At 47.3% G+C, this 24290-nt stretch overlaps 1 protein-coding gene across 3 annotated transcripts; it reads left to right on the forward strand.

The window, feature by feature from the left end:
• The first annotated feature begins 2413 nt into the window (after positions 1-2413).
• On the forward strand, positions 2414-24176 carry uba7 (ubiquitin-like modifier activating enzyme 7). Of its 3 annotated transcripts, XM_057031675.1 has the most exons (24): positions 2415-2581; positions 2652-2820; positions 3174-3308; positions 3387-3493; positions 3575-3662; positions 3769-3901; positions 3976-4061; positions 4139-4288; positions 4368-4532; positions 4609-4713; positions 4795-4875; positions 5155-5310; positions 5491-5656; positions 5754-5950; positions 6282-6346; positions 7341-7551; positions 8839-8913; positions 9265-9460; positions 9548-9639; positions 10823-10909; positions 11776-11967; positions 21534-21635; positions 22389-22471; positions 23477-24176. In XM_057031675.1, the coding sequence occupies exons 1-24, from the start codon at positions 2541-2543 to the stop codon at positions 23631-23633; spliced, it is 3039 nt and encodes a 1012-aa protein (XP_056887655.1). In that variant the 5' UTR covers positions 2415-2540; the 3' UTR covers positions 23634-24176. The 3 variants fall into 3 exon arrangements, with proteins under 3 accessions (XP_056887656.1, XP_056887657.1, XP_056887655.1); XM_057031676.1 differs by lacking the exons at positions 21534-21635; positions 22389-22471; positions 23477-24176 and adding an exon at positions 20906-21477 and having other exon boundaries at positions 2414-2581; XM_057031677.1 differs by lacking the exons at positions 21534-21635; positions 22389-22471; positions 23477-24176 and adding an exon at positions 15439-17267 and having other exon boundaries at positions 2414-2581.
• The last annotated feature ends 114 nt before the right edge of the window (positions 24177-24290 follow it).

Genomic DNA, 24290 nt, shown 5'->3' on the forward strand with positions numbered 1-24290 from the left:
TTAGTCTGCAGAACAGAACCGGAAATCAACTTCAAAATAAAATAAAACACGCTGTCCCAGCCTTGTCCTCCCAGTGAGAGTCTTTATTATTAATTCAAAATGTGACACTTTAATATATAACAGCATTTCCTGTTTGTGAATGCCATTAATTTAGGGACAGGCTGTTTAGATAAATACAATTCAATAAACATGCACATTATGATATTATAGTTGGGGATAAAGTGGAACAATTCCTCCGTTGCTATTGGAACCTACGAGAAAAGCTAGACATCGCGACATATGTTAGATTTATTTTGAAAGTCAGAAACCGGAAACTCAAAACCTCTCCTTTGGACAGTCTTCTCCGGGCTCGTGCGGCCGCGCCCGTGAGGGAAACGTCTGTAAATGTTGCGAAATCCGGCGACCCTAAAAGTATCATTCCCAAACTTCTCTTGGGTTTCAATATTCATAACCTTTTCCGTCTTGCCTGACTCACCGTGTAAAAGAGAAACTCTGAGCAACATGTTGAAATGGAGTCTGTTCATTATCTTCCAGATTTGTTTTGTTTTTTGTCAAAACTTAAAACATAACATTCAGATGAGATAACGTCGATACAGAAAACCAGAAAGCGAGAAGGATTCGCGCCGTCTTCAGTTAATCACCTTTTAATAGCCCAATGTCAACATTGCAAAGAGTCTTAATGTACTCAGACTATAGGGTTTAGTTATAGATAAACTCAAGTCAACCTGGCAGAGTTGCTGGCTCTGTGGCCAATGAAGCAATCCATCATCATCCAATGAAAGATATAAACAACCAGTAATCCAGATGAAGAATTATAGATTTCAGTAGTTAAACATCTACTGAATCCAAAGATCAGTAATCACGCTTAACTTTATCTCCTTCCTCTCAGCAATCCGCTGTCATATCTTCACACTTTCGCTGCAGGGGTTGAGACTTGCGCAGAGCAGGAAGGTGAGTTTGCTGATGCAAGAGGGTCGTTTGATATATACAGGTTATACATATACAGATATATACAGAAAGAAAAAGATTACATGTAGTTTGTTTGAGCTCAACAAGAGCTCAGTGGCTCCCAGTGGGGCCTGGGGCCAAATCAAACTTAGTGTTGAAACAGCAGTGGAGGTCACATTCAGCCTGCAGGCTGACACCCTCCCACCTGTGGGTCACAGGCCAGTCAACAGGCCTGCTGCACGTATATGTTTGGTCCATGGACATAAATCTGGCTCTGACATTAATGAATGAATGGCAAGGAGAATTTTAGTAGTATTTAGTATAAGTTGGTTTACAGCTTTATTTAAATGTAACCATTCAGACGCAGTAGAATTTTAACTGAATTAGAATTCTTAAATGGTAGGAGGAAGGGTGTGACTGACAGTGGTTCAAACAGAGAAACAAAGACCGTGTGTTATTTATTATACAAAACACAACAAGAAATTGTCTGTAACATGCCTGACTCCTGTTTCCAGTGTGATGAATAATTCAGGTCACTTCCCTCCCAGCAACTACTTCATTCTGTGATTGGTTTGAAACCCTTTCAAACACTTAATGTTATTATCTGTTAGGCACTGCAGACAGGAATCAAGACCCTAAATGCAGACACACACGACTGGGTGAGGTTGAGAATCAGTTTTACTGAGATTCTGGTTAAGGGCAAAGCCAAGTGGTGCTGGAAGCAGACAAACACGGTCAAGCTGGAGCAGGCTGGGCAGCAGGCATCCCAAAGGTGATCTGCAGGAGAGACGGATAATCAGTTTCGACAGGAAACTGGAACAAGGAAACAAACTTGCACATAGAGTTTAACGAGCCAGGCTGTAACACAGGGGGTTAACAACGAATTGGTGATGATTGGAAAGTACACCGGGGTTTAAAAGCAGGAGGCAGGTTGGCTGAAGATCAGTCTCAGGTGTGTGTCGATCGTCCAACGGGGGAGAGTCTGGGAGCCGCTCCACCCAGCCTGAGAATAGACAGACAAGGGAAACACAGACAAGACACAGAAGGGGAGGGGGAGAGGGAAAACACTGGGGACTCCTAACATTATGACTGTAAAAATGCCCAAACTATCCTCTAAACATGCCTAAAAATGGTCCTGACAGTTCAACTTACTGGCTTATTGACTTTGGGTAAAAGTTAATCAGCTCATAAATATACATACAGTTGATATAAATGCGCAGTAATTGTCTCAGACAAAAAAAATCAATAAGCAATATAGAGAGGCTGTTGCTTCTTTGGAAACATGGAAAGCATGTTTTTCAAAGCACCACTAAGATAACGCCTCAGCTATTTAATCAAATCCCATTCATTAACAACCTAAACTCGACACTCATGACAGTAAAATGATGGAGATTTCAGGCTGCTCCTACGTCGCCCTCTAGTGGTCGGATTATACATGACGCGTCATTAACCATGAAACGAAAGTGAAAATTTGAGACTTTCAACTCAACGAGTTGCCCGTTTGGCGAGCCGACAGATTTTTACAGACTTTTCTTCTTCTCCAGTTTCACAGATACTGAAGTGGTCACCTCATCCTCTAGGATACGGACAGCATGTCGGTAGAAATAGATGAAGGCTTCTACTCCAGGCAGCTGTAAGTCACCGTTCGTAATGAGGGGTCGCTGCCAACAGAGACGGCTAAACCTCCTCTCCCATGTCTGTAGGTATGTTCTGGGCCATGATGGGATGCACCGGATGGGCACAGCGAGCGTCTTGGTTGCAGGAATGGGTGGGCTCGGAGTGGAAATAGCCAAGAATGTGATTCTGTCAGGGGTGAAGTCAGTGACTGTCCAGGACCAAAGCAACACAATGTGGACAGACCTGTCCTCCCAGGTAGGCTGTGGTGTCGCTATTTTTAGAGATGATTACACGTTAGAAATGATGGTTCGTTAATGTACAGAACATGTTTGAAGCCTGTGGCTACGCTGAAGGAGGCGGAACAAATGTTGTGGGGTGCATGCACGCTGTCTGGATGACTCAACAGAAAGATGAACTTTAAACTTTCCCCTTTGCATCTGATACAGTGACACTAAACGTTACTGCACCCAATGACCCCAGAAATATTCTGTGATAGTTTAAGGAGATTCCTTTAGTAAATACTAAATGGGACTGTCTGGAATGTGAAAGTTAATACATACATTAGACTAAATAAGCCCGATTCATTCCTAACTTCATGTTCATGTCAGTTCTTCCTGAAAGAGTCCCATCTTGGCCAGAACCGAGCCATGTGTTGCATCCAACAGCTGTGCGATTTGAACCCACGTGTACGGGTGTCGGCTCACATGGGACCACTGGACCACGACCTGCTTCTGCAGTTCCAGGTGGGTTCGGGACTCAGCGGAGTTCTTTGCCTTTCAGAATAATGCTGCTCAAATGGACTTGTCCTCCTTTTTTGGAAGGTGGTTGTCCTCACTGACTCCTCGCTGGACGATCAGAAGGGGTTTGGTGACTTCTGTCACGCACACGGAATCCAGTTGGTGGTAGCCGACACCAAAGGGCTCTTCGGGTGAGTGGAGAATGTCAGAAATCTGACTGAATGTACTTTATATATATAAAAAACAAAGAGGAGCCTGTGATTTATTTTCAGTCAGTTATTCTGTGACTTTGGGGAGGAGTTTGAGGTCTTGGAGGACAAAGAGACGCCTGAATCAGTGATCGTGCAAAACATCTCAAAGGTAGCAAACCCCAGTGCAGCCTGTGGCGGCGGATTTAACACACCAGCTCCTATATGACAGCATATTCTCAAAGAAACCAAAACCCGTCATTGTGGATCTGTGGCAGGAGAATCCTGGAGTGGTGCTCTGCGCAGGCGAATGCCCACACGGACTTTCAGACGGCGCTGTGGTTTCCTTCTCTGAGGTCCAGGGCATGACGGAGCTCAACAGCGCGGGCCCCATGGCAATCAAATACCTGAGTGAGTGTTTGGAGTGGATGGAAGCCTCCTCAGCTCGTGCTAGAAGCTAACACTTCCCCCCACATCCTCCACAGGCCCCTGCTCCTTCAGCATTTGCGACACGTCAGACTTTTCTGAGTACAAATGTGGCGGCGTGGCCACAGTTGAACCTGACAAATTTGTAAGAAGTAACGTTTCATCATAATCCAACTCGGGGCTGCTCTCCCTTCATTTACCAAAGAACGGTCTGGGTTGCAGAAGCCGCTGAGAGAAGCTCTGCTGGAAAGTAAGCTGCTGGTAATGTATGGAGTTGGAAGGACTGACAGGCACAAGACCCTGCACCTGGCCTTCCAGGCCCTGCACGGCTTCGTCAAGTCCCAAGGCCGGCTCCCGCTCCCTCACAATGACGTCAGTGCAGATCCAGAACACAGCAGTCGGGACAGCTGCCAGCTATTAACAACAAAGTCCATCGATCCCTCCTTCACAGGCAGACGCTGAGGTGCTGGTTGCCATGGTGAGGGAGCTAAACGCGGTGGCAGGTTTGGAACGGCTGGATGAAGTTGCTGTGAGGAACCTGGCCTACACGGCCCGGGGTGAGCTGGCCCCCATGAACGCCTTCATCGGTGGGCTCGCGGCTCACGAGGTTATCAAGGTGGGTCAGAACCCGACCGCGTCGTCTCCATCGCTCCATCTTGCAGCGTTCTGCAGCTGTTTTTGTTTCCCCGCAGGCGTGCAGCAGAAAGTTCAAACCTCTGAAGCAGTGGCTGTATTTTGACGCACTCGAGTGCCTTCCTGAAAATAGGACGCAGCTGGCCGAGCACTCGGGTTCAACAGTACGAGCCGATGGTTCCATTTCTAACCAGATCACCTTTGAAGCCTCGGCTCAGCCTGACATTTTGCTTCCTTCCTGACAGAGAGGGACCAGGTATGATGGGCAGACTGCTGTGTTTGGCTCTGCATTCCAGGAGAAGCTGGCGGGACAGAAGTATTTCCTGGTGAGGCCAGGTTTGGTGTTCGACCAACAGGGGGCGCCCTCTGGAGCTGAAGGCAGCAACGATGGCGCTTTGACTCCCACGGTGCCAATGAAGGCACATGTGGCAGGAAAAAGCTGATGGACAGGGCCAAACCCCTTCCTGTCTTTACTTTAAATGTGTTATTGTGTGTGTGTGGGGGGGGGACATAGTAAAGAACACAGATCTCATTTGAAATAGTCTCAAAATTATTTTTTAAATAAATATTATTCTTGTGCTTTGATGCCCTTTTTATCTCCCCAGGTTGGAGCTGGGGCAATTGGCTGCGAGCTCCTTAAAAACTTTGCACTGATTGGACTCGGCGCTGGTGGAGGCGGGCTCGTCACTGTGACGGACATGGACTTCATTGAAAAATCCAATCTGAACCGACAGTTCCTGTTCAGGTCTCAGGATATTGGGGTGAGAAGCGTATACACACACAAATAATTTTTTTCCCCCCTGAAAAACACGTGTCTTCTATAAAGCTGAAGAAAACATCTTAGCATCCAACATTACATCCACTACTTTTAGATTTGGATTTTAACCACACGCCATTTCCCAGGGACAGTGTCCAACACTGTGTTTTGTCCACATGACCAGAAATCCAAATCAAAGATTGCTGCTAAAGCGGTGCGAGAGATGAACCCCCAGATGAACATCACCGATCACCAGAACCGCCTGGATCCCGAGAGTGAAGCCGTTTACAATTATGACTTCTTCATGGGACTCGACGGGGTGGCTGCAGCCCTCGATAACACCGAAGCCAGTCAGGGCACTAACTATTACACTAACTTCTCTTTTCCACCCGAAGCTTGTCACAGTGGTGTAATTAAACAGTGTTTTACTTTGTATGTGCGGCCCAGGAGCCTACCTCGATGGACAGTGCGTCCAGTACCAGAAACCCATGCTGGAAGGCGGCACCGAGGGAAACCATGGTCACACTCTGGTGGTGGTGCCTCACATAACCGAATCCTATGGGAAGGATACAAAAAGTCCTACTAAAACCATCCCAATGTGCACCCTGAAGAACTTCCCCTACCGTATAGAGCACACACTGCAGGTACTGTCAACCCAGCCTAAAGGCAGCATTTCATTTTTCAGTGAGTTCTGCCGTCCTGATGTCCTTGTAGACAAATTGTATAAACTTTGTCCAGCAGGACTGTGTTAACATCTGCTAATTAGCAGTTAGCATTAAGTACAGCAATGTGCGGCAGCAAAGTGATAGCATCATTTATGTAGCACCTAAGAAACAAAAGTATGCCAATAAAGAATGTTAACAAGCAACAAGTGGTCTAACTGTAGTGAGACCCCTGGATAAGACAGCAGACAGCGTGAGACACATTAGACGCTGCAGTTTTCTTTACATTAAGCACACGTTGTCATCCTCGCAGTGGGCCCGAGACCAGTTTGAAGGCCATTTTAAACATAGACCTGAAAGCCTGAACCTCTTCATCAGGTAAGATGGATCACTACCCTCTGATTTGTTTCACCTTTTCCCACAGACAGGAGACATGAGCCTCACCAGTGTGCTGCCAGCCCGCTGGGGCTGTAACGGCTGCTGCTCTCCACGTTTGCTGCGCTCCTGCCACCCCACAAAAACTAATGAAGTGCTGCGAGCTCGTTATTTGTGTCATAAACAAGAAATCCTATGCTTTGGCAGCTAGTGCGCTAGAGGCGAGGAAAGCCTACCAAGCCCTGCAGCACCTCAGCATTTCAAACAGATTGAACACACGTGGGATTATCGTCACTAATGCATCCAATTTTAATGCAGCAGCAGACGACCGACTGAGCCTCTCAGATCCAGCTCTGTCTGGATCTTTTAGGATCGGAGCCCTCCTAATCCAGCCACGTTTCCAGATGACGCCTCTGTTTATTTTAAGCCCTCTCATTGTACGACTCTTAGGGTCTTTCTTGTGCCGTGAGACAGGAGCAGAAATCATGACTACGGTAGAAATGGCCCATGTTGCTCCACTGGTGTTGTTTTGAAATAACAGCACTGTTGTGCAGTTCCAGGACATTTTATGAGCTATTCCAGCTGCGCATCACCGGCCAGCGAGTTTCGGTCTTGATTAATGAGGTTATGGAAAAGGATGGTCACAGTTTGTTGTGTTATCCTCCCACCCCTGTTGCTCCGTGTGGAGTTATGACTCAAAACATTCTTGTTTAGACATGTAAAGGTATAACCACATAGAGGACTCAAGGGTTGTCACATGATGCACTAGTAATGCCCAGACCTGTAATGTTGAGTTGCACTTACCAGCAGAGCTTGCTAAACTCACACTGACTGTCAGGCCACAGTCAGTGGAATCTCCCCCCTCCTGAGTCACTATTATTACCAACTATTCCAGGACTCTGTGTTTCCATCCTCCCAGTTCAGATGTTATCTAAAAAAACAAAACAATATTACTGATGATGGATCATTAGGTGATACCTGCTTTTTCCCCCTACAGCGATGCAGAGTTTGTTGATCGGACTCTACGCCAAGGGGACGCTGAGGCCCTGGAGGTCCTTGAGGGTGTGTGGAACTGCCTGGAGGACAGGGAAGCCGGAGGGAAACGTCCAACGAGCTGGGAGGACTGTGTGACCTGGGCCCGCCTCGAGTGGGAGACGCTGTTCAACAATGAAATCCGCCAGCTGCTGCACTTTTTTCCTTCTGAAGAGGTAAAAGCCACTATCGCCGCGCGACCACAGGGGGGCGCTGTTGCACCAGTGAGAGTTTTGTATTGCGATCGATTGTCGTTGCTCTCCGTGATGTACGCGCGACCATGTTGTCACTGGGCTCCTAGGCTGAAATCCGAACCAGCGAAGGCTGCTGTTGATAATATCTCTGAACACCTCTGAGGGTTTGTAATCTGCTGAAGCATGCAGACAGACTGATGTCACATGTTGCTGTCACACCTTGAGGGGCACGGATCAGTGTCAACCCAAACAGACCCTCACTAAACCCAAACCTCAGTCTGGCCAGCATGATTTTTTCCCTCTTGTGTTTTATTACATGTAAAATAGGGCCTTGCGTAAGTGTTATTACACAACAATTCCATTTCTGTATTTTGTGCCATTAAATGAGCATTTTCTAATAATATACCGTGATGACCGTTACGACTGGAATCTTTTACTTCCTCCTTTCCCCTTCATTGTTCTGTTTGTCCCAGGTACCTGCATGTTGGGTTTTCATTGTCTTCTCGGAAAGTCATTTTCAACCACAACCTTTCTGGGGGGAACACGATAAGGCAGCCGATGACGGTTAACAAACCAAACAGCATGACAGATATCAACTTCTTTTATTGGTGTGACCCTCCACATGGAACTAAATTAGGCGTTGGATGTGGGTTCTGCACCTTGGCACGTTCAACAATGGTTGGAGCTGACCCAAAAGCATTGCGGGAGGCTCTTTTGTCCATTAATTCTTCACAGACATTAAAGAATAAAGGGACTAAATTAGCACTTAAGCTGTGTGTCTAGTGTCTAACTAACTCCCGACAATGGATTTAAGCACTTCTAAAGTAAAACAGTTTGATAAAGTCTAAAGAAATCACGATTTAATAAATGCTCACACAAGCCGTCGCTTGTTTTTAGTGTCTCCACTGTGTCCTTTAATGTGTCCTGACTGTGAAAAGGAGAGTTTTGTTGATGCCTTTTGGCTTCATTGCTGTGAAAAGAGTCACCGGCAGGTAGGAACGTCTCTCTGTGCAGCACGTGGCCCATTTGGTCACATCAGAGGCCCCCAGGTCCCTTTGTTCCTTTATCAGACGTACAAATTGTGTTGTCTCCACTCAGCTGATAACAAGTTTAGCCTGACGGGGCTGCAGGAACTGAGCAGGCCATATGCTCAGCCAGTAAATAGAAGAAAATTAAACAGTCTTGCATTTTTTATAGTGTCTGCAGTATCATTGTTGCCTCTGTTTGTCCTGTTGGGAATAAAATGTCGATGTTTCTGCTTCTCATAAGGTGACTGATAGCGGTTTGCCCTTCTGGTCTGAATCCAAAAGATGCCCTCACCCGCTGACCTTTGACCCGGACAACGTGAGTAGCGTATTCCACCATCCTGGCACGCTCCCCAAAATCGGTGGACAGGAAGGACACAAAGACGCTCCAGTATTTGGCAATGGCCACACGCATTCTTCCTTTATCTGACCCAAATGAGGCTCTTCCTCACGCTGGCCGTAAAGCCTATCTGAGCTGAACCAAACTGACCCCCTTTTTCTCCCCCTCTTTACATTCGCCAGTCTCCACTGTATTCAATCTTAACCTCGAATATAAACTATTGTACGAAACCTTTCCTGAAATGCAACTTCAAGGACCAGTTAGTTGGAAAGGTTTTTCAGCTTTTAAACACTTCTGAAGTGCTGTAGATGACGTACTCCTCTGTTTTAGACAACCCATATGGATTACGTGGTGGCGGCTGCTAATCTGTGCGCACAAATCTATGGAATCAAAGGGACACGAGACCGCGTTTCTATCAGACAAGTGTTAAGTAACGTCGCCGTGCCGCCGTTCGCTGTCAAATCCTCCGTGAGGATTCATCTCACTGACAAGGAGATGGAGGAGGCAAAAGAGTGTGATGAGTCTGGTGAGTAACCTGTTGCACTTTTTAAGTCAGTCTTTGTCCATCTCACTTAAGTCTAAAGTTTCTCTCCTCTCTGTGTGTTTGCGCCAGAAAAAGTCCGACTCGAGGAGTTGAAAGGGTGGTTGTCTTCGGCCTCTGCGAGAGCCTCCGCCCGGCAGATGTACCCCGCTGACTTTGAGAAGGTAAAGCAAGTGTGCTGGGAGACATCTGCTGCACACGCTGCAGGAACCACAGACAGTCTGGCGGCTGAGTGTTAGCAGGGAGCTGCGCTCGGATCTATTGGTGCTTTCAGACCCCTCCTAATCACCCCCCCCATCTGTGGTTCCTCACTGACCCGGATCTGTGCACCTCCATGTGGAACCAGACGCACTTGTGTTGACTGTTACTACCCAGCAGGGTCAGGATATACGTTTTAAAGGTTTAGATTTTGTTTATTTCAAATGTTTTCAAAAGAAAATTCCAGGCGAGTAGCTCATACGATAATTTCAAAATAAAAGTTTCCCACTTCTGCAGCAGTTTATGAGGGCGCATATCTCCCCTGTCATCAAATAATAAAATACTGGTCTAACAGTTATTGGCTGTTCTCAGAAATTCCCCCATATCAGTGTGTCATTAGCTGACCAGCGAAAGTGTAACACAGTTGGGAGTTTCCTGTTCAGACGCACCATGAGTGGGAATTTATCATCATGAGAAACACATATCGTAATGAAAGGTTCCTCCCTGACGATGGTGAAAGGTGTTCTGGCGCCTGACCCGGGGAGTGTTTGGCTGGGAGAGCTGACATTAAAGCTGCGCCACTGATGTGGTTGAGCAGGGCTGTGAGCTGAAGGTGCGCCTTTGCTTCAGGCGTGTGCTACCGGGGGGGTGCAGATGCAGCGGCTCGGGGAGGGCTGTGAAAATAATCCCAGACAGTCTGAACGAGGTGCAACTAAAATGTTCATTAACTCCGGGGGAGTCATAATAAAGTTTGCATGAGGTAAGCCGTGCGCATATCTCATTTCACGATCGAGGCCCCTTCGGTTCTGCGTTGCTCCCCCTTCTCATCCTTTTCGCTGACATCCTTCTGTGGATGGATGGATGGAATGTGCGTAGGAGGGTTGTAGGTGCATCGGGTTGCTGGCTGGAGGCTTCCCCGCAGCCCCTACAGCCGCCCGTGTGTGACAGTCACCGTTCCAAGCCTTTGTTGTGCCGCAGGAGCGGAGGCATGACCTCACCGGACGTGTCCATCACCTCCATTCAGGCTGCACTCGGGAGAAGTGACGCATATTCCAGTTCAAAGCAGCAAGCGGGCATATTCACAATGTCATGTTGCGTGGATACGACGTGTTCGACTGTTAGTGAGCTAATGTAGTGTCCCCTATACAGGATGACGACCTCCACATGGACTACATTGTTGCTGCCTCCAACCTGAGAGCGGAAAACTACGAGATCACCCCAGCCGATCGTCACAAGGTTATCACTTTTACCCTCGCACCACATCAAATACCTGTACGCTGTTGTCATCAAAGAGGCACAGGCGAGGTGAGAAGCAGCAAAGCAGAGCGGAGGCGCTGCTTCTCCCCCGGGGGCGTGTTTTTAGTCTTTTCTGCACGCACCTGCCCCGAAGCCACAAAAACAGCCCCCCCCTCACCCATTGTTGCCGCAGCAGAACTAATCACAGCACTTTACCTGTCGCCTGGGAGGTGACACCTGAGCTAGGGCCTGTAGCAGCCGCTGATACACACACACACACACACACACACACACATACAGCCAAGACAAACAGAGGATTTGGGGAGGGGGGGTGGATACTGCTGAGCAAAGGGGGACACAAGAGGGTTATTGTGCACTGCTCCATGTTGCATCTTGTCTGGGGAGAATATTACTGTATATTACATTGAGAAAAAGTGTCAATACTAATAACTATCCTGTAGCGCAGCTCTGATCCTGTCACTGTGTACATGAAGCGATTCATCGGTATTTTCATTCAGCAGAACGAGACGTGCTCATGCAGATTACGCTAGAGCGTCTTCATGGAAGACTGAGTATGCGCAATCTAATCAGGACTCAGCGGTAAACAGTTCGTAAACAATGCAAAGAAAAAGTCCTTGATGGCAGACGGCGGCTCTGGGTCTCTGTTGTGACTGCATGGGTGCATTATTGAGAGTCCTCGTCGCCGTTTAGATTTCCTATTGTTGCTAAGTCAACTGCTGAAGCACTTTTAAATGCTATCTATTATGATGCTAGGAGTCTTATACCTTAACTAACATTGTGGGGGAGGGCTGGTATTTAGTCAAAAGTAGCGACGCTAACATTAGCTTCTCTGCCTGCTTCTTCAGAGTAAGCTCATCGCTGGAGAGATCATCCCGGCCATCGCCACCACCACTGCTGCCGTGGCAGGCCTGATGTGTCTGGAGCTGTATAAACTGGTGCAGGGTCACCGGGACATCAGCTCTTACAGCACCTCTTATTTCTCCCTGAGCACCCAGTACTTTGTTTGGATGCAGCCGAGGAGAGCGCAAAGATTCACGGTGAGTTCAGCCCCCGACACGCGGGACGCATTACACACCCCGACGGGATAATACTGTATATGAACTCGCAATTTAAACCTCCTTTTGAAATAAATCTGCCTGTTCCTCGGTGCTTGGAGAGTATTAAGTCATGAATGAGTGCTCTCAGAATCAAACCACCGACGGCTATCACTCTTTTTGCACCTAAGCCAAGTCTTTAGCCCGTTTAATCCCCGGGGTATTTCAGCGTGAGTTAGGGCACAAACGTGCGTACGTCTGCGTCTTTGTTTGCAGAAATTAAGTGAATTTGAAGCACCTGTAATTCAAAGCGCACGGACAGGAGCTCATGCTCTAAAGACGGACTTGTTTCAGCACTAAATCCACGTGAACCTTTGAGGCTGCCACAGCAGATTTGCGAGGTCACACTCAGGCCTTTACGCAGTATCAGCCGAGCTTTGAAACGTAAACACAAACTGGCTACTTGCCAGATTCAAATATAAGGCTCTATTTCAGGTCAGGAGAGGATTTCCAGTCAAATCAAGGCAGCTTTTTTTGCAGATTCGGCAACATAAAGGACCTCTTTGCTGGAGAAACAGCCGTCTGAAGAGGGTAGTTTTCTCTAGCATCTCATGCTCAGTCTTGAAAGTCTGGTTAAGGAAGAGCGTCTCGTGCTGAGTGCCGGGTCCCTGACAGACAGGGGTCAGCGGGGGTCAGCGGGAGCGGTAACTCTGTCTCCTGAGACGTGAGGGTGCACCGACAGGCAGCTCTGAGACAGTGGAGGTCTGGTTTCGGCTTCGGTTACAAGGCGAAAACGCCGCAGCTGCGATAGAGGCGAAAGGGTGGAAGGAGGCAGCTGCACCTCTCTGTGCATTTTAAAGCTCCTGAAATGCTCGTTTCCTGACAACTAAATGTGTTCTCACGGTCCCTACAGGAAGAGCCAGAAATTCCCTTTGCTTTCCATTCTGACTATGGTCCGGTGACCTGAGCCCCAGAATGACCCAAGAAGATCAGAACCTTGGGCACAGGCAGTAATTGATTGCAGGATTGCGTTCAGAGGTCAAAGCTTTAAGACGTCTGGAGCGTTTTAGAGGGACGGGCTGTCATCTGGCTTCCCAGACTCACAGCTACATCAGCTCCGCAATGACGGGGCAGCATCAGAGAGACGAGGCTCGTCTGGGGTTAAGGGTCAGTGTTCGGGAGTTTGTGAATATTGCAGCTCCCCGTCAGTGGATGGAGGAAACAGGGATGGGAGATGGGAGTGGGATGAAGGAGATCCTGCCTGTGCCAAAGAAAACATTTCACTGTTTAGTCTTCCTGGTGGAAATTTGTCTGTGGCACCTTGTAGAAAATCCTGTTTTACTTTAAGGTTATCTGTTTCTTTGTCCAAAGGCATTCCTGTTTTATCCGGAATCTCTGGGCAAAACGGAAACCAAAGAGAAGGAAATCATCATATTTTTTGGGGGAGTTTACGTTAGATCAGGATCATGTTATAGACAGACAGCCCGGAGGCGGTGAGGAGCGTTCAGCTGCAGGAGCACTAACACTCTATTACACACTCAGACCTTCATGTTTGCCCATGAAATGGTCCCCTGGGACAGATTAAACCACTCGGATGCGTGGGGGGAGTGAGGAAATCTCTGTATATTCCATCACATAGACGAGTTTTGGACCTGTGGAAACAGAATACTGGGACTGATGCGGACCATTCCACAGGCTTATATAAGTTTATTGCACATTTGGGGACTCAAAAAAGATAAAAGATGTCATGAAAATAACGACACCGCGAATAGATCACTAACGAACAGAACTTACTGTCAACCCAAAAAGGTTTGAAATAGATTTTTAAGAGCCGGTGATTGCTGTATCAAAAGGATACGGCCTTATCTCCCTAATCTCCCTGAGATGGCGAAGGGTTTTATTAGCCGGCCGTTGAGGCGGCTGCAGACGTGCAGCTGTTAAATATCCCTGATCAGACATGCACTATCAAGATCTCCGTTTACTTGCGAAACGACTTGAAGCGCTCTCCCCGCGAGATCAGTCCCAGTTCACTCCTATCAAGTAACCGCGCTCACAACTCGCCCTTGGTCCCAGCGACGTTCACCTCCAACCGTCACGCCGCCGCCAGATGTTTGGAATGCAACCTTAGCTAAGTGAAAATATGAGATTTTTGCAAAAGGTGTTTTATAAGTGGAGGGTCGCTCGTCCGCACCCACCACCCACCATCAGAACCACCACCGCCACCAAAGACTGTTGCTTTAAAGCAGCTGGTTTCCAAAATAGGAAGTCCCTGCGGCTTTCCCCCGCCGCTGCTGTCCTCTGTACGAAACCAGAAATATGTAAACACAGAGAGGCCGTCCTTGTCTGAGCGATCCTGCAGCCCTCTGCTATCGTTTTTCTCCGCGTGTTTATGTTTTTTCAGTCTTGGGGGGGGGCCAAGGCCGATGGCTTTTCCACAAGAGCCTGCTCGGCTCGCACGGCTAAAAGAAAATTGTAAAGTGATCAGAAACGTGCACAAATGCAGAAGACAGATCGCCCCAGTTACACAGCTGCTGTCAGCATCTTGTCACTCCTGACAAGGTTTCTAAGTCCACAGAAAATCCTGCCCCCCCCCCAGAGAAGACGCTCACAAAAAAACGTGTCTTCTCTTCAATGACAGACTAATGTTATAATCCGATTGCTGTCAGTGGATATTAACAAGCTGCAGCGGTTGGTTGTCACAATCGACCCACACGCAGTATATCAACGCGTACGTTTCTTTAAAGTTACAGAGCATTTTTGTGTCCTCCATCAAGTAGACAGGACAAATGTTCAAGGTCATTTTAAGCTAGCGTGAGGGTACGAGGGTTGCTGGGAAAATGGCTTGATCTTACGAGCCAAGCTGAGTGAATCACATGCAGACGTGCCTCGTCCCCCGTCTTTATGCGATGAGCCGAGCGAGTAGCTGCAACGCGTGCACCTGCACGTGCATGCCGCCGTGAGCCGAGGCTCACAACACTGCATTTAGCTGAATCAAAGTATTTCCTGGGCTAGAAGACAGCAGTTCACCTCTGGGCTGCCTGCTGGTTGCCTTCCACGAAAATCCCCCCTCCTCCATGTCTGTGAACACTTCCTCCACCCTGTTTTTTAACTCTGCTGCGTCCAGCTCGGCCTTCAGTCACTAATTGAATAAGCAGTGTTGGAGGCTGGTCTCTCAGAGAAGCCACGCCGAGGTCAGCGCTCACACTGCCTCTTTGTTAATTGCCTGCAAAAATGAAGGCTATTTCCTGCCATCGCAGGAAGCCCGTGTATTGAAACCAGATTTCCCAGCCAGCTCCGTGTGATGTCACTGGTGCAGGCAGGACTTTTATGTCCATCCCCGCCGGCCTGGTTTTTTTGTTGACTCACTTTTGGCTCTGACTTGTCGTGCATTTGCAGGCGGATGTACAATTTGTTGCAGAACCATCTGCAGCCACCCGATATGCGGTTTGAGCTCTTACATGTGTATAATTACAGGTCACACATCTGTCGCGCGAACATCGGCCCTGCAGAGAGAAAGAGAACAATGTGCAGGAAGATTTGCCTCACATGTGGTTAAATCAGTGTTCTCTTCTCTGGGCCGCAGAAGCAAAGAAGAAAAGGTGAACCTGATCCGCAGTCCTCAGTGCTCCTCTGGGAGCAGCGGCGTGGAGCCACATTGTGCAGCTTGTAACTTAAGCCCCAGGCCTGAATAGTGCTCATGGGCTAATGACTATTCTGTGATCAACGTAGACCGCTTGTGCCTTCTGTTGTGGTCCAGGAGGCTGTTTTTATTGGTTTTATTGCGTGGCTGACCTTGTGTTTTGGAGTCGTCTGGGTCCGTCTGCACGTTTCTTCCGTTCTTTTTCTTCATTTGTGGGTTGTGAAGACCAGAACAACTTTGATAAAGTGTGAAAATATTTGATCCTGTCTCCTGATAACCAGTTGTGTTATCCATTGACCTGGTGACCTTGTCAACCAGCACCTGCAGAATTTGAAACTGTATTTTTTTTGGGCCACTGATTGTGAGAGAGCAAATTTAAATCAGTCTAAATGATTGAGTGTTTGGATACGACTACTGTGAAGGAAGCGTAGACTATAGGAAGACCGTTTGCGTGTCTGTGTCTCTGTATGCTAATAACCAAAATCACCAACAGCGCCATTATGAGGCATTACTGATGCACTCAAGCACTCATGAAGTGACACCAATGACCACCTCGGATACTGAGCAAGCTATAAACAGAGAACATTTAGTTTGTACAAGCTCAGAGAAAACTCTTCATTTAAAGCTTTTATTGGACAACAGATGAGACCTGTATTTATACTTTATATGCATAATATATTGCATTTTTAGTCAAAGCAAACAAAATGCAAATACAAACTTTATTAACTGAATTAATTCTGCTTGTCCCCGCTAGAGGTTAAATACCTGGGACCCCATCATCAGTTCTATAGAACTAAAGCCTGAAAAATGAGTTTAATGAAGCTCACTTACCTTTAACCACAACCCTTTGTGCTGTAATGCTAATTTGCAGTTAGCTTAGGTGGCGGCCCAGACGTGTTCAAAAACCACAAAATTGTGCTCATGCATTCAAATCTGCAAGGATATAAAGTCCACAGCAAATACATCATACATAAATCCCTAACAAAGCATCGCGATATCTGCCACTGCTTCGGGACAGCCGTGTAATAAATAAAGCTTTCCACCTATCAATACCTTCCTCCAGAGCCCAACACATTCCAGGCTGTATTTCACCACGCAACTAAACCGCATTTTCATCGATTAAAAGCAAATCGAATCAATGCGGCAAGCAGGGATTAAGTAACAGAGAGGAAGAGTCCATTTGTGTTGTAACACGGGTCCGTGCTCCCATTGACGTGGGGCTTCCAGTTTATTTCCAACGCTGTTACTATGTGGACGACCCCCATCCTTTATGGAGACACACTCGTGCACATAGCGGCCATACACATCACGATTCTTCATTTCAGCCCGGCTCCACCAGAGGCATCAAACTGCAGCATTTGGATGAAGCATCTTGGCTTCGGGACTTTACAGGTCTGCCGGTGAGACATTTGCCGTCCACGTGTCCGTGCAGGCTCCAGCGTGTCAGCGGCCCATTTGTAAGAGGAGCCTTTTATTGACTCAGTCCTTATGCTGTGGGTCATTTTCAGTCAGGTGGGGCGCTGTTATCTTCTCATTTGAAAGACAATCGCATTGAGATTGTGTTTGTTGTTTTACACGTCAATGGCTGCTTTTCAAAAGGAACGGGCAGCTTTTAGGCCGCCCGTCAAACTCGGCACTTTCCTGAGAAAAGCTGCAGCACCGGGGGCTCCCCCCCCCTCCTCCTCCTCCCCCTCCTCCTCCTCCACCCTGCACCAGTAACAGACCACAACCTTTCATGACAAACTGGAGAAAAGGGTTTGATAGTTGAGTCACATGAGGTCAAATATCAATACTGAATCTACTTACTACTAACTCAACCTCAGTCCACTGAATCTCCTGCTTCACCTTTAATATTTTACTTTTTTTGGCGTCCCCGAGGAGTCAGACAGGCTTTCACTGTTGTCCTCTGTGGGCTGGTGTGAACAGTTGGAGGTCTGCACCATCTGTTTCTTCTTTTGGGCCCGCAGAGGGCGCAGATCAATAGCGATCAGGTAGCATCTGACACTCCCAATTCCACAATAGGGGAATTTTACATGACAGTGGAGTCGGTGTTCTGGATGGCCAGTCTGCTCAGAAACAGAGAATCCTCATATCACACTTAACTTACAGGCTCTCACTTGTTTGCAGTATGACTGCGGACTCTTGTGATTGATTATGTTGTGTTTGTAGCAGCTAGCAGGCTGTGTTGGCTCGTCCTCTGAACACACACCATCGCTCACTGCAGCCACAAAGCCTTTCAGCACTCCTCCAGGCCTTTAAACAGACTCCCACGTACATTTCCCCTGAAATGAACCACTGTTTATTTTGCAACGTTGTTCACCGTTGTGATGATTTCTGACGGCTCATCAAAGAAAACGCTCGCCTCGGGCTTTCAATATGGAGGAAAGAAAGAAGAAAACTGAGAAGCCAGACTCGTCTGTGCAGGATCCCAGTCAAACTGCTGTGCTTTAATTTTCCACCATTTACAGCTGCCAGCATTCGTCCGTCCGTGTTCCGCGTGCACCGCTCTCCAGCCTCCGTGTGACGTAAAGGAAAGTGCATTAATGCTGGCTGGATGATGAGGGGATTGATCCTCCGCTGTTGTTCCTGTCAGAGGCAGTGGATGATCCAGGCAAAGCCTTGCACTTTTAAAACCAGAGAAAAGGGGTTTTCCTGTCGATAAGTTACGGCTCTAAAAATGTTTTTGCTGCTGGGATTCTGGCCTGGATCCACCTCATCCTATCATTCTGAGGGGAGGAGGACTTATCGAGGTTTTCTTCCTGTCTCTGAAAGTCTGTCCATTGTCTGCAAGGGTCAAAACTCCCGTTTTGACTGCGCACCCCACGCACCGACCTGTGCAACGGTCCCGAAGGCGCTCACAACCGGACTTCTTCTCCGTCCTTATCAGAACTTCCTCTGCCCCGGTGCGTTCCCACGTCCTCACCCATATCTGCAGTCAGACGTGGATATTTTTAGGCTCCATTAGCAGCACTTATTATCATAGTTTGATCGTATTCAGAGCATAAATATTAGCAAACAAAACAAAACTGCAGACCTTAACAGTTGGAACTTTTCTGATCTGCACTCGGTTTGATAAAGTTGATTTGCTGGATATTGTCGGACTTTGAAAGCTCCCAAAATTAAACAGAGGGCGGATGCTGGAAGTTCTGTGACCTCGAAGTTAAAGGATCCCAAAGGACGGATCGTGTGACCATGCGCGAGATTAATGCACCGTTTTTCCTGGAGGTTCTTGTTTACATCCTGGAGGAGCGGGGGCGCTCCGCAGGGTTCCTGTCAACAAGATGCGGCCTGATGTTTTGGCAGATGTTGAGTCATGCTGAGGCCACGCGCTGATGGACAGATTGTCATCAGGTTCAGTGTTTACTGCCACACCAGAGAGGTCGTCGGATTTCTGGAGTTATCAGATGGTTTAAGCGACCGTGTTATCAGCATAACGCGTTTATCTATATACAATCATTTATTTGATTTTGAGAAATGGGACTCACGCACCTCCCAATCCCCCGATGTCTTTGTGCATGTATATTTGATGCATTTTATACTTTTACATCTGAGTAAAGAAAAAATGCAGATGACAGAGATGAAATATTATGAAATCCAGTGAATGTGCTGAAACAGGGTTCTCAGTTTATTGGGTTTTTAGTGTGAGGTGATTCTGGCAACCACATCCTGTCCTAGAAAAGCGTGTTGGGGAATCGGTGCAGGTGAATTAGAAAAGCCGAAACGGCTTATAAAAGCAAACACGACCACGTTATTAATATGGTGCTTCTAAATGGAGCTGACATTCAGGTGATGGTAGCAGGAACGAGAAGCCGTTGAACTAGTTGAAATGTCATTATTTTCTTTATTGTTCTGCAAAGAGCAGCTATGTCATGTTTATGGGGAAGTTCAAAGCATCATTTATATCCCAGAGTGCGACGTGTTGACAGCGCGAGGGCGCTCTGGCCGGGCTCCAACTCCAGGCAGTGGAAACCTCATTGTCCTCTCCGCCGCGGCTTTTATGGGGCCGGCCCATGAAGCGGTCGTTCATCTCATCCTCATCTTGTGATGTCGCACTCGGTCGGAGAAACCGCTGGCGTCCACGTCTCCTGCGGGTCTCCTGCAGATTCCACCTCAGCCATTAAATGCAGGTTATGACAGGAAGAGCCCGGCGGGTTCTGGTGGTTTACAGCTGGTAAAACTGGACTTTCTGTCAAGCAAAACTGATTTCATCCAGTATTTATATGAGTTCCATTATATAAGCAGAGATCATCTCGGAGTCTGGACTTGATTACATGCAAAAACTGCAGTGGTTTGAGAAACCAGATGAGCCATGATCCACAGCAAATAGGGACGTCTTTCATATATGGGGAATAAAACAGCATTCGTTAGTATAAGAGAACACGAAGCAAAGATAAATGAGCTGTTTCCATCACAACCATTTTACACACATTATTGTGTCTCCTTCAAAAGGCTCCCTGTGAATACAGCATGGGAGAAATATACAGGTGATTGCTGACACATTTCCACTCTGCTCACTGGCCTCAGTCGTGCTGCGAGCGTGAAGCAACTTTCTTCTGCCTCTGCAGAGAGAACGGTTTCATTAGAGGCGTTTTGGTGGAGGAGGTCCATGACAAAACGCGCACTGTAGTTGTTCTGGTGGGGAACTAGTTCTAATTGTTCCCAGCTGTCGTTTTCTTTCCAGCATTCTTGGTTTCTTTCTTCCTTTTACCCTATTCCGCTGAATAGCTGACGTCACCGCACACGGGGGAAGGATGGGCTGGTTGATCAGCTTCAGTTTCCTACCACAGTTGTGCTCCAGATAGGAGGGTGCGGGGGCAGAAATAGCATGCGCGCCTGCTTCGCATGGTGTCAAATCTGCTGCAGGGAGAGGCTGACGACGGTCCTCAAAGACCACTGGGTGATTTCAACATTCCTGCGCCATTCCTGCACTTTAGGCCCAACTTATCTTCCATCAGGAGAAGGTTTCATGCTGTAGTGATAATCTGTTCTGGAAAAACATGAAAGAAGGTCACATGACCAGGGGAGAGACCAAGTTGCCACAAAAGGATCTGGACACCTTGCCGTAAAATTGCTTTGGGTCTCTCCATAACCCCCCCAAAAAACAAACGTGTTAGAGGAGTTCTGAGGTCTCATCGAAAAAGTTCCCCTTGGTTGCTAAAGCAGAGATAATTGGACCCAGGTTTAGCCGGGGATCTTGGTATTCACCGCCGGAGCCAAGTTTTGATCTCTTTGGCCTCAGACTGTGCAGACGCGGTCACCTGACACTGTGACTTCATTCAATCACCGTTCACCTTATTTCAGGTGGAACAGCAGCATTTGGCTGGAGCAGGACGCCAGGCGATGAAAGATTCGTCCAGGGGTCAAAGGTTGACCCCCCCAGGACTAATGAATTGCAGCAGGCGTGTCAGCGTTGCAGCAACGGGGACGATATAAAGGCTCGTACACCAGGGTGATGGAGATTTGCAGAACGTAAAGAGTGATCACGGCTATTATTCAGCATTGAAACTCAACAGGATGAAGTGCTGCTAGGTTGCATCCTTGCATAAATGCTGCAGGACCGTTTCACTCAGGTGAAAGACTCAAGAACAATGTGTCTTCCCACCTCGTTATGTCCCTGCTTCCAGCCACACATACCTGTATCTTTTCTCCACATTACTGTAATCAGCGGCCAAATCTACTACGTGACCCAGTGTGTGTTTTTGAATGTGTTGGAACTTGAAGAGAGGTCACATCACCATATGAGGAAGCACCTTCTTGACCTCACTGCCGCTTGTTGGGGTTCTGTCCTACAACTTTCCGGCTGCTGCTGATCAGTCTCAGCTGCGCTTTAACGCGGTGATGAAATATCTGGTCCCTCTGTCCGCTCAGCTTTGTGTGTGTCTGTGTGTGTGTGTGTGTGTGTGTGTGTGTGTGTGATATCTATCGACAGGTCGCGGGGAAGGAATACACCCTGTGGGATGACTTCCTCGTAGAGGGCAGACGTGGCGGTCAGCGGGAAATGACCTTGGGAGATCTGATTATTTACATCAAGGTACGGCCCCCTTATTCCTCCCAGCATGGAAGACCACACACGCACACACACGCATGCGCGCACACACACAGGCACACGCACTGTATTCGTCTCCACTGCTGCTGGATGCATATTTTATGCGTGGCTCACCTTCCTCTGCTGCACACAGTCCTCTTTGTAGACAGGAGTGACCACTTCACGCCCACCATTCACCACTCCACCGGTGCCGTTGTGTAACACCAAATTGTCTCTGACATTTTGGTCGGTTTATTGGGTGTGAGTGTCTTGGTCTCCCCTATTCCTCCTCTCATCATACTTGAAATACAAAGTGCTCAAAATCAGGTTTATTTGGCCAGGTATGTGCACACACGAGAGGAATTTGACTTCATTTTTCTTTGCACTCACCTTGTATACATGCATGCAGATAATTAGAAGACTGAGGACAGCAACTCAACAATAACAGACACTATACATAATAACACAAATCATAGAAAAATAATTAAACCGAAGTCATTTAAAGAAAATGACCAGTGGGTTAAAGTTGTATTCAATGGTGGAAATGGCATAAATAAACTACTGAATAATCATGCATGCATTTTTCTACTCCATGAAATATGAAATAAATAAATGTTTTGGCTTTTGCAGCCTGGCCAGATTATAGCTTCTTACTGAAAGGAGAGGAAGAAGGCCTTCATGAGGAGCTGATGTTTTTGTTTTCTGTTTTTATCATATCGTGGTGACGTTCTCTCTCCTTCGTTAATGACGTTCCTGCAGGAACACTACGACCTGACCCTGTGCGGCCTTTTCTACGGACCCAGCGTGGTGTACACCGGACAGGAGGAGAGGCTCAAACAGAGGTGTGTCCATCTCAGACAATGATGCAGAGAGGCTACTGCGAAGGTGCAGCCTCCCTCTGTTTGCTCAGAGGCTAATGGCAGGATGAAGTGTTTCCTCTGAGACTGCGAGGCGAAGGCCTGTTCTCACACACACACACACACACACACACACACACACACACACACACACACACACACACACACACACACACACTCATGCATTGGTGAGTGCTTGACGAATGAGGAGGCTGCTGCTCAGGTGTCCCTGTGTTTGTCTTGGTGGAGTTAAACGGTTAAATTAAACTTTTTATCCTGCGGCTGATTAGCTGTTGGGATGTGTTTGCTGCTGCAGCACATTTTTGGGCCTCAGGGTGTTTGACTGAATCACATCCTTGTAAATGTCTCAACACAAATGCTGAGTTGAAATGAATAAATGGGTTTCGACCTCGACAGATGCCAGGCATCCAGCCGCTGCTCCTCCTTTTGATTCTTTTCCTTAAATCCCGCGGCGAGCTCTTCAAAATGAATGGCGCTTTTGAAGACGGCGGCATCTGTTTGGGACGCCGGAGTCTCTGGGGAGCAGCCTGCTGTTTGCTGTTAGATTAGGCTGAGTGCTGGCCATGTGGACAAATGACAAATGCCCACTCCAGAGCTGACTTCCTGTGCAGCCCCCCTGCACCAGGCTTCCTGCCTTGGGCCGCTAAAGGGGCAACTCTGCGCTTTAGAGCAGAGATAAGGCAGAAATCATTTGAGTTCACAATATAAAAAACTTAAAATAGCATTTTTTCAGTGTTTTAGGCTGGAAATGTCACAGATTTAGGATGTCTAAACCAAGACAAAAATCAAGGGACGTGTCAAATTGAATCAATCTTCAATCTGATTATGATTTAAGTGATTACTGAATTCTCTATGTACTCCATGTACTGTGTTGACTTTTATTAAGGATTTTTAAAAGAAAGAAACAAGAAATTAGGCAAAACTGAAAGAGAAAGCATATTCAATCTACCATCACCTGTGTTTGTACAGTGTGTCAGAGTTGGTGAAGAGGGCCACCAAAGCAGATATCCCTCCTCACAAGAAGGTGCTGGACCTGGTCCCCTCGTTTGCTGAAGACGAAGACGTCTGCAATCAGGTCCCCACCATCAGATACGTGCTGCCTGATTCCTCCAGCACCAGAGCCTGAGCTGCTCTGGAGTCCCGATGCTAAAAGCCTGTTGCTTGCTGATTGTGTCATCCTCATTTCTGTGTCTTTCCATTAGCTTTAATCAGTAGAACCACGTCTCTAGCGGGGGATTATTAGAAGTTTTACATTAATTTGTTGTGATTCTTGTCGAGAGTGAGCTGATATGATGCTGCCGAGGGCTGTATTTGGGGTCAGATTGAGCTCTATGTTGATGGTCCCTCCAAAACATCCAGTTGGACATCCTGTGTATGTGCAGCACGCTAACAGTTTTAAGCTCTCCCTCCATCTGGATGCAGCTGTAAATTCTCATCACAAGCATGCGTGCAAACCCCTCCCGCCCAAAAGAATCCCAAAGCCGACCCATTTATAGAGGCTTCTTCTGCGCTGCGATGGCTTTAGTACATGTTCTGCTCTTTTTCACAAGCTTGTTGTGCATATTTCCCACCTGTCAAAAGAATCGTGAATTAAAGGTAAAACTATCACATTATGTCATAATTGATGCTGGTGATCAGACCGATGAAATAAAAAGCCTGTGCTGCTGAATGTGTGGTTCACTGTTCCTTGGTTCCTTGATCATTCGCAAGGTAATTTTAATCAAGAATGAAAACTATATCTTTAGACCTTTTTGTGCTGAAGTTCTTTCTTTTATAGAATCAG

Source organism: Takifugu flavidus, chromosome 4, assembly GCF_003711565.1.
Source record: "Takifugu flavidus isolate HTHZ2018 chromosome 4, ASM371156v2, whole genome shotgun sequence".
Lineage (NCBI taxonomy): Eukaryota > Metazoa > Chordata > Actinopteri > Tetraodontiformes > Tetraodontidae > Takifugu > Takifugu flavidus.

Excerpts from the sequence above, each read along its gene's own strand:
- uba7 (XM_057031675.1), top strand. The coding sequence starts at position 2,541 with ATGTCGGTAGAAATAGATGAAGGCTTCTACTCCAGGCAGCT. Across the intron at positions 7,552-8,838 it reads ACTTTTTTCCTTCTGAAGAG|GTGACTGATAGCGGTTTGCC; the intron begins GTAAAAGCCACT and ends GCTTCTCATAAG. Across the intron at positions 8,914-9,264 it reads TGACCTTTGACCCGGACAAC|ACAACCCATATGGATTACGT; the intron begins GTGAGTAGCGTA and ends CCTCTGTTTTAG.